A 10,104-nucleotide genomic window follows, 5' to 3' on the forward strand; every position below is an offset into this window, starting at 1 on the left:
AAGAGATAACTGACGAAGACGACTTCGAGAGCAATACCTTATTAAAATTAATCGATTTAGTAGGATTTCATCTTCTGGTAGCGCATTAAGATACCTGTCATTATGCTCCGCAAAAAAAATTTGCTCGGTGGCAAATATAAAGAGGTATCCTGACCATTATCGCTCCATATGACGAAATCCGCAAGTATCTTGGATTCCGCATTCAATACTCTGAAATACGTATAGAATGAAATCTAGACCGATTTCGAGGAGTGGACCAGGTTTCAGAGTTCTGGTTTTTCATTTCCAGTCACAGCATTCTGTTACTGTAGTGCAAAATCGTTTGATATTTGCACATTTCCCCCCTATTTGAATATTATTTAATAAAATGAAGCCAGCAATTCTAAAAAAATCAGTGAAAGGAAACAAGATTCGATTTTTCAAACTTCTGAACATACCTTTTGATCAGTTAGGCCGCTCTGGGAAGGCTATGATTTTTGAGATGAAAAATTAAATCCGGATAAGAAAATTTACATTTGCGGGTTGTTCATAAATAGATAATCACGGACGTCCATTTATTACCTCTCGTCTGGCTTGAAAGGGCACAGAAATAGATTTTCATTATGAATTTTTTGCTGTTCGGTATTTTTTAATCTCTCGGTTAACAGAGACATCAATTTATATTGGTATATTTAAAGATTAAAATTTGATTTTTCTTAATGAAGTCAATTGAAGACCTCGTGACCTTTGACTTATAAAACACCCACACAAACATTTGACATCATTATTAATTAATACTGCTTGGAAACAGTGCAGACGAGCCAAAAATCCATGGAGAAGATATGCTCGAAAGGAGAGTATTACGGTGATTTTGCATTTTTGGCGTAAACAGTGCTAAAATTATGACCGATTACTCTCGTCTCCGAATGTTCCAGGAAGTTAACAAATAGATTCCATGTTGCAGTGCGACTGTTCAGAAATTGATCACAGATGACGTCAAAATGTGCTAAGAACAAAAAAGTGGCGTTATGCGAGGCGTTAGGCGAGTGTGTCACTGATGCTTTGACCACATTTTCACATTTTCTGTACTCAGTTACTGACCAGACGCGCGGCAACATGGAATCTATCTGTTTTAAATAATAAAGTAACAAAAACAATTCAGCGTTAATGACGTCATCTATTCGTCTGTCCTCCAATATATTACAAGTAAGAACCAATCAAAATGCGAGAAAAATTGGATTGCATTTAGGTTACTATGAATGAAAATATGTATTTGAAGTTTTTACCTTTTGAGGTCCTTTAGTGTTTTTAGTTTGCTATGAATGAAAATATGTCTGAATTTTTTTTATTTTGGCTTCACTACACCACCGAACACACTCAAAGGTCGAGGCATAATTGTGACTTTAAGCTTACCACAAAGTGGATAAGAGATACATCAAAAAGCATCCTACATGCGGCAAAGCCGGACACGCAAACTCCTACCCTATTCTTTGAATGAAAAGTCTTCCCTTTTTGAGGTCATGCAAAGTTTTAAGATTTCTTTGAATTAAAATATTTCTTCAATTTAATTTAAAGTTTTTGTGGTTACTGACCCGGCTTTAGCCAGTTACCGTTATGTCATCGAGTGAGTAAAATGACTTGTTGGAAGCTTTCGGAGAAATCTCACGAAGTGAGACCGAAAACACCTCTAGATTTGAGTTCTTTTAATCGATTTTCACGTTTAAAACGCGAGTTTTAATGAAAATAACTGCTTCTACAGTTTATGACTGTAGTGAAAAAAATGCGAGTTTACTAACAGAAAGAGTTACGGGAACGAACATTACAGACTCGTTTTCTCACACTCTTGATTGCCGAAGGACAATTTTAGCCAACTCTAAATATCCCTCAGTAACACTTTAATTAAAAAAAGAAAAAAGGTGTACATGTTATTCGCAAAAAAAAAAACTTTTTAGAAGTCGGTTTCCTTCAAAGGAACTCTGGTAATAGGTACGTCAACACTTTCGTGAATTAATTTCTGTTATTGGAATTAATGACTACTTAAATATTAAAATTTTGAAAAAGGGCCGCCAGTAAGACAGCCTTTCTTCTACAACAAGCCAGCCTGAGTTGCTGTTTGATAGGGATTGCACAACAATCTTTGTTTGAATTTTTCTGTTCATTTTAATATCTTAATTTAATTCTGTGAAAACAATTCTTGTAATTTTTATATTGCTCTCGTTGTTTTGGTTTGGCTGGACTCCCTTGGAATCATAAAGAAAATGTAAAGCGCCATAGACAATTAATGGATTTGGCGCTATACAAATATCATTTATTTTTTTTATTTAAAATGAAAAAGATTTCGACGCTGTCATTCGATCGAAGGAAAATATATGGTAATGGTTCTCGAGCGCAAGCGTAGTACTGCTTAGTGTGGACTGCGCAAGCCCTTACTTAAGTCTGGGTTTCGTGGCAGTGTCAGTTTGACTCGCTTGATTGACAGTTTCTACCAGGTCACCATAAAAGAGCGAGAGCAGAATATCAGGTTCAGAAGCGTAAGAGTTGTAAGAGATAACGTTGCTGTATAATTAATAAAGAAGAATGATAAAATGAAGACAGAGTCTTCAATTTGTAGAGGATATCGTTCCTCCACGATTATTCTTGTACAATATTCACCTAAAGTCAGGATTCCTCAACAGGATTTTAAAACGCTCTGCTGGCAAAAAGGCATCTGAACCGGGTTGATAAGATCGTTGGCATAATTTCTTCAAACGAAAATTCTGGATTCTTCATTAAATACTGACAGATCAGGATGTTTGCTTCATATATATGTCACGCACTCAAATTTTAAAACATTACTTTGCAGTAAAACAAATACTTGCAACTCTTTTTTGCACCATGGTGGTTATCATCATCATCATCATCATCACTGACCAGTAACCACATGTCGTCTTAGAGGGTTTTTTTACTTCTTGAGGTCATGCAGTGTTTTAAGGTTTCTTTGAATTAATATATGTCTTTAAAGTAGTACTATGACGAAAATCGCATCTCTCCTGTCTAAGCCATTTTAAAACAAAAACAAGTAGTCTCGAATATCTCAAATGAGATATTCAAGTTTTTAAAATATGCAAATTGGCCAAATGATGAGGTCATACACTCAACCAAATTTTGATCAAATATGATGAAGAAAGATATCTCAGCCAATTTGTATCAGAAATGTTTGATTCTTTGCAGTAACACTCTACTAAATGTGCTCCACAAAACGAGCTTACAGTTTTGTTACCATGGCAACATACTGGGTTCCAGACCTCCCCAATATTAAAGGCATTTCTGGCCACCTTTGGCGATCCATTCTGATATTAGCTAATGGTGTCTCATATGCACGATCCAGCAAGCATATAAATATGATAGCTCAAGTTCGTGGCCTTGTTTAATGTTTTTCAAACTGAAAATCACTAACATATTGAAATCAAGTGGGTGGGGACTGGAAAAGAGTGAGTTGCCATGGGAACAGAATTTTTTTACAGCCGTAGGTGTGTTTCCTGTAGAACTATTAGCCTACCAAGTGCCAATGGATTCTGCTGCAAATTGACCGAGATAGCTCAGTTTACATACTTAATATAATATTGGGTTGAGTGTATGACGTCATCAGTCATCTCATTTGCATATCATACGCATTTTTCAAACTTAAATATCTCCGGAACTAATGCAGATATTTGAAAACGGTAAACGGCGTTTTTATTCTTTCATGGAATTCTATGTGATACTCCTAAAAAAGCAAGGGATAAAAATTTGATCATGGTACTACTTTAAAGTTTTTAACTATTAAAGTCATGCTCATTATATCATTTAATATTTTTTCAGCTAGAGTATACCTACACTTCAGCTCCTTTTTGCCTAAATGGCGCTCGTACCGAAAATTAAGAAACTCAAGGGTCTCGACAGCCTCGTCGTTCCTAGGAGTTGTTTACCATTTACCCCAAAATTCTGGAAATGTGTCGGTCAGAATGTAAATGGTAGGACAGTTTTGGATCGACCGAACGGGAAATTTTCGAAATAAACGGAACGTCTTGATAGGTAGTCCAAAACCTCCAACCTTAATTTCCGAATGGAAAATGCGCTTATCGTTTGCAATTCTTCGCTGCCATCCTGTAATTGGAACTAGGATCAGGTTAAACTTGTCCTAGTCTTTCGGTAAATTGGGGATTTTTGAGCAAATGGTAAATGGCCATTACAAACGGAACTTAACATCAGGCATTTTGGATTACCACTTGTACAAACGAACCGGTTTCTCCTTGTAAACGGTAAACAACCAGGTTGTTTCCTCTTCCCACCATTCTCCCTTCTCTCGCCCTTCTGCTCCAGCGAAATTAAATAAAAGATTTTGTTGATGTATAGATCTTCTACCGTTTCACACCATATTCTCTACCACCCACCCCCTGAAACATTCTTCTTACCTGTGACAAGAACCGTTGATTTTATTGGTGAAAGTAATTAGAGCGTTCAGTGTTGACAGCTTTTGGACAAAGAAATACAAGTACTTGTAGTATGCTTAACGCCCAGGACGTATAGAGTGTTTTCACATGACGTCACGGCAGCCATATTGGTGTCCCAACGCGATACTTGAACACGGTGGCCAAGTGCTCTTTTCTTATGAAAAAAACTGTCTTTTTTTTCCCCAATGAATTTGCATGGCTGCTGGCTACAGGAACGGAGATACTGTGAAATGAAATAAACAATAAAATAAAACTTTACCACAAGCTTTCACAACAACTTTGCATTACATCTTCATTTTTTGAATAGTTCTTTTTTACTTGTTGCTGGTATATAACTGGAAGAAACGATGATTTTATGATTACAAGTACTTATTTGTGCAACCCGTGCAGTTCACAATTGCTTAATTTTACGCGTAAGCATTCTGGATCACCTGATTTACCAAATAGAAGATGATGTTCCATGCCCTAAGAAAATAATGCACCGTTGAAGTCTAGACCAAACTACAATAGACCATTTTACAGTTGTCTGCTCACTGACTTGGCCTTGTTGTGTAAGATAAGTTGTTCTGATGCTAACTAGGTGCATTTACATGACAAAAGCAGTGAGGTCTGTATCAAAACAAGGTCAACTCTAGCCTCGCTGCCATACAAAGGCCAGCTCACCGAGCAGACAACTGTAAAATGGTCTATTGCAGACAAAGACCTCGTTTCGTTTGTGTTTGTCTGAGTCGCGGGGCACGTTTAATTTGGCTCAAATTCTTAAAAATGCCGAAGCAAAAATTTAAACAAATTCAGCTTTCTGTAGTTTCCCGTGCATCTGTACTCTGATAAAGCACGCTCTTTCAACCAATCTGAGCGCGCGTTATAACGAAACTCTGCTATAAAATAACACAATGCACCCTCGAGGACTTAAAAAACTGTTAGTGGACGTACGAGCACAACTCGAGTGCGTTCAGCAGTTTGTCTAGGCATCAAAAGTGCATAATTTTTTTTTTAGAAAACATGGAAACAATCTTGTACTTGGCTTAGAATGGTACAGCGCAAAAAAACGAAACATTAATTATTACGGAGCTTTTAAGCTGATGATGGCGACCTTAATGACAACGCTTAGTAAAAAATGCATTTTTATTTTACCTTCAAATTTCGCAGTTGTCTAGATCTGTTCAGTGCGCCTGTTGGTGTCAGACCTTGTTCAAGCTAAATATGAAATGCCAGCGTTGCCGTGACTCCAAACGGAAATGCGAAAAATTAGCCGCTGTCTTTCGCGTTCTTCAAAATACGCAAAAATTAGCTATTTCACGTTGTTGTTCTGCATAGGACGACTAAGAAATGTACCAAGATTGATAACGCACGTGCTCAGCCATTGTTCTGCTCATAAAATCTTTTGTTTGGTGACGTTCTCGTTGCCGTTGCCTTCGTGATTGTGCTTAAGGTCCCTATCTACATCTGAGATGGGGTTGTGGTTGCCTGCGCAACACCAGCTCGGGATATAGGTGCTCTACAATTTCCAACCAGTGAAATATTGCAAGGTCAGCTCCAATAGCGGAAATATAAGTATTAACTGCACACATATTGGATAACAATTGTATTTAATTTTTACGTGCCTCTTTTTTTACATGGTAATTATATTAAAAATTTCGCGCGTTACGTATAATCAATACATTGCTTGTTAAAACCCAACTTCCAATGTTTTCCTTTCAAAAGTTTCGTTTTGGGCCTCACCCCATCACCTTTCCCGTTTCATAAAAGCACATGTTAAGCTTTTAAGCAGATGGAATTTTGCGTGTAAAACATTTCTCGATTTTCATGAAACAACACAGGTACTCACGGAAGGAATCTTGAAAGCTTGTTAACAAACACATTCCAAGTCGCCGTATGTACGTTCATTAATTGATCACAAATGACGTCAAAATGTGGTAAGAACAAAAACGTGGCAGGCAAGACCATAGCTGAGTGTGTCACTGATGTTCTTACCACATTTTGACGTCATCTGTGATATATTCCTGAACAGACGCAGGGCAATATGGAATCTGTTTGTTTATATAATAAAGTAACAACAAAAAATGCTAAGGACGTCATCTATTTGTCTGTCTTCCAATTGATCTTAAGTAACACCAATCAAAATACGGGAATAAATCAACATATTATATAGTTATATTGTTCATGCATCAAGATAAAATGGAAATGTGCCACAAGGCGATTCGATTTCAATGCACGCAGACTTTATGACGAGTTCTTGAGAGCCGTTTTACTTTTCTGTTACTCGGGTAAATGCAAAATCACATATACATTTTTACATTTCAAGTTCTAATACGGATGCTCTCTTCTGAAACTCATTAATAATTCACAAATTTAACCAAAGGAAATCACGACCGCGACATGCAGTGTTTGGTTGTCTGATCTTAATTGGCATACTACTTTTCATTTCCCCGTTTTCACCTTAGTTTTCGACTGAGAAGATATATCAAACATTCAAGACAGTGTTTGACCACATTTCCAAACACCTCGAGGTTGGTCAAAAATACTCCGCTACGCGCCGTATTTTCAACTCTCTTCCCGGTGTTTGGAAATGTGGTCAAACACGGTCTTTCGTGTTTGATATATTACTTCAAGAACATTTCGCTCCCACAGACGAATGTTTTCGATATGCTTCAGTAATAGGGAGCGACTTGAAGCGGTAGGTACGCGGAAATAGGAGACCAAAGTTTTCCTTGCGTCTGTACTGTACCCAAGGGAGTGCTTCCTCTCGCTCTCGCACGGCGGCCGTGCCCACTCGATCCCTGCCATTTCTTCAGCACTCGCTATGTGGCCTATGATATTTTATTTACATATTCGTCGAGATCTCAATCCTTGACTGCGCAAGATTGTCCGTCCTGTTTCTTGAAGAGCCAGGTACCACATGCCCCCCATTTCCAGACAAAATGACCCAGAGTTTCCGTCGAAACCGTTCATTCATAATCATATAAACAATGGGGTTATAAACAACAGAGGCTTTGGCCATTAGCTCAGGAATCTCTGCCTCTGCGGGTGTGAGCAAATTACGTCCTGTGATGGTTGCCGAGAAGCTGACAAAGCAGTATGGGGACCAACTCAGCAGAAAAGCTGAGATAGTTGCTGTGGTCATAAACGCCATTTTCTGTTTGTATCTTCTGCGTCGAGCTTGGATGAAGGGATCTCCTGCCACCGGTGGACGTTTGAGTAATCTGGCAAATTATAAATGTAGTAAGGATTAAATTCAGAGAAATTTTTATTACACCTAAAGAGATAACATACGGAGGCTACAAAAATGGATCAGCCATTTCTCTATTTCTCTATATTCTCTTGGTTCATATGATTAAATTCGAAAGAAAGGACTGGTTTAAGTTCATTCTGATGAGACTAAATCATCAGTAGAGGAAGTAACTAAAATTAAGGGTGTTTTTAGTAGGCCATACTGTTCCCATGGTAAAAATTTGGATTTAGTTAATTAATTAATTTGATTTGTTGAGGGCCCCACTGGAAACCACCATGGCGAGTTGGGTTCCGTTGTTAAGTATTACTTTGATTATTATTTTTAAATGGTAACCTACTGTGTCACGAAAATGATAAAAAAGGTGTTCACCAATAATTGGGCAGTTTTTTTGATACTATGATTATGGCATCACCTGATAAATAGTGGTAATAATCACTCGTCAAAATCTAATTCTTGATGCTGGAAACTGTTGCCAGCCACCTTAAGATGAAATCGTCGATAGAATAGCAATAGAAGAACGAACTAAAGAATGAATAAGGAAGGACGAAGAGAAGGAAAGGAAAACTGTGGACAGGGCTGAGGCTGAGTAGGAGGATAAGGAAGGAGAGAAGGGGGAGTTGCAGGAGGAGACGAGCAGGTGAAGAAATAATAATAGGAATAAGAATAACCAAAAGCTGGAGGAGGTTAAGAGCAGGAGAAAAAGACTAATTTTGTTCAGTATCAAACTTATTTTATTACCGATGCCCGAAGGATTTCACTCAAACAATTACACAGCCCGAGTAATTATAGAAGTCAGTGTAAAATAACAATAATAATGGTAATAATAATAATAATAATGACGAAACCAGCTTCAATATCATCAATAGCTGTGCGAATCGTTAATAATAATAATAATAATAATAATAAAAAAACAAAATTGGATATTCACGTTCGTAAAAGCTAAAATTGAAAAAATTAAATGAAGCTCACGTTTTGTTCATCGCCTACCTGTAAGTCAAGATATGAAACATCACTATGAACATCAGAGGAACAAAGAATCCCAGAGTGACTAACAAAACAGTATAGATGAGGCTGGCGTTATCAGTAGCTGTCCAATCAGGTGCACAGCTAAAACCGGCTTTACCTGGCACAAACCGGTTCCACCCCACCAAGGGAGGAAGCACAGTTATAAATCCAAAAAACCATGAACCCACAATGAGAATTATGGATTGCCTGCTGGATGCGTGAGAATTCGGAGTATTTCTTTTGACTATTTGATACACGACGCCGCTCATTGCTGTCAAGGAAGCAATAGAGGTCAGGCCGGTCATGCCATTTATAAACCCGGACCAGTTGCAATAATGGCTTCCTGTATACATCAGTTTACCATTCAGGTTCGTACTGATCATCACCGGGTAACCAAATACGATGATCAACAGATCTGCTATGGCGATATTCATCATCAGTGGGGTGATGGATTTACTTCGATGCTCGCGCTGCCGTAAGACTATAATGGTGAATAGGTTGCCAAAGAAACCAACCAACAAGATCAGGAACATCACGATGGCATAGGCCAAATAAATCGACTGCCAGTTGAAGCTTGGGTCGGTGTTTGTCGGCATGCTCGATGCTTTAGTTAATAGGTCTCTTTATAAAGTTTGGTAAAACTGAAAAATAAATGCAATATCGGATTTTCAGTTACTAAGACTGGTTTTCTTAGCCGTATGAGCACAAGCATAAGCAGCCTCAGTAAGATGTTGATAATTAATAATGATAATAATTCTTTTGTGTCACCCTATTAGTGGAGGGATTCTTACACAGAAATAAAGCTATTTTTATTTTAATATTCTCGAGCAATATCCACTCCCAAGGTTAAGAAAGAATTAGCAAAACGTTCGTACGAATTTAAAGACATCTGATCTTTGATATTCTCTCGACACACTGTAAATGTTTTAAAACTGAGTTGGTGAAGTAATTACGTTTCGTGGCTGCATATATAAACGCATTTACGGAATCCAATATGGCGAACAACTGATGAGGCTAGTGTTGTAGAGTAATATATTTTGTAGTACCAATCTTACAGTTTTTAAACAGTTCATAAACTTTTTTAAGGGTGACGAAGAAATACCGAAGACGAGATGTCTTTAAATGCGTTCGTACGAATTATATATTATAATCATAAACAAACCAAAGCCGAAGGCTGAGGCTGGTAACACTAACCGAGACCTTGGTTATTTCGGATATCACAAAAACCGAATCTCATAATTTGTTTTATTATACATTGTTTTAAAGGAAATAACGACAAACGCATTATCGCACCGTACACAGTTTATTCTCTACAAGCCATGTTCTTACGTGAACTTGACATTGCTCTTGGAAATCATGCATTGCGCACGCAACCTACGGATTATTCACTAATCTGTTAGCAGATCAGATTAGTGA

The 10,104-nt window shown here is 37.7% G+C and overlaps 1 protein-coding gene across 2 annotated transcripts; it reads right to left on the minus strand.

Moving 5' to 3' along the window:
- Positions 1 to 6,837: 6,837 nt before the first annotated feature.
- Positions 6,838 to 9,885, minus strand: LOC145465790 (melanopsin-like). 2 transcript variants are annotated; one of them, XR_014041699.1, is made up of 3 exons: positions 8,671 to 9,885; positions 7,035 to 7,654; positions 6,838 to 6,955 (listed from the first exon to the last, which is right to left on the minus strand). XR_014041699.1 is itself a non-coding variant. In XM_081449548.1 (2 exons), exons 1-2 carry the CDS (start codon positions 9,282 to 9,284, stop codon positions 7,276 to 7,278), a joined length of 993 nt encoding a protein of 330 aa, XP_081305674.1. In that variant the 5' UTR covers positions 9,285 to 9,885; the 3' UTR covers positions 6,838 to 7,275. The 2 variants fall into 2 exon arrangements, 1 of the variants encoding a protein (XP_081305674.1); XM_081449548.1 differs by having other exon boundaries at positions 6,838 to 7,654.
- Positions 9,886 to 10,104: the final 219 nt, after the last annotated feature.

The sequence above is a fragment of the Orbicella franksi genome, chromosome 13 (assembly GCF_964199315.1).
Source record: "Orbicella franksi chromosome 13, jaOrbFran1.1, whole genome shotgun sequence".
NCBI lineage: Eukaryota > Metazoa > Cnidaria > Anthozoa > Scleractinia > Merulinidae > Orbicella > Orbicella franksi.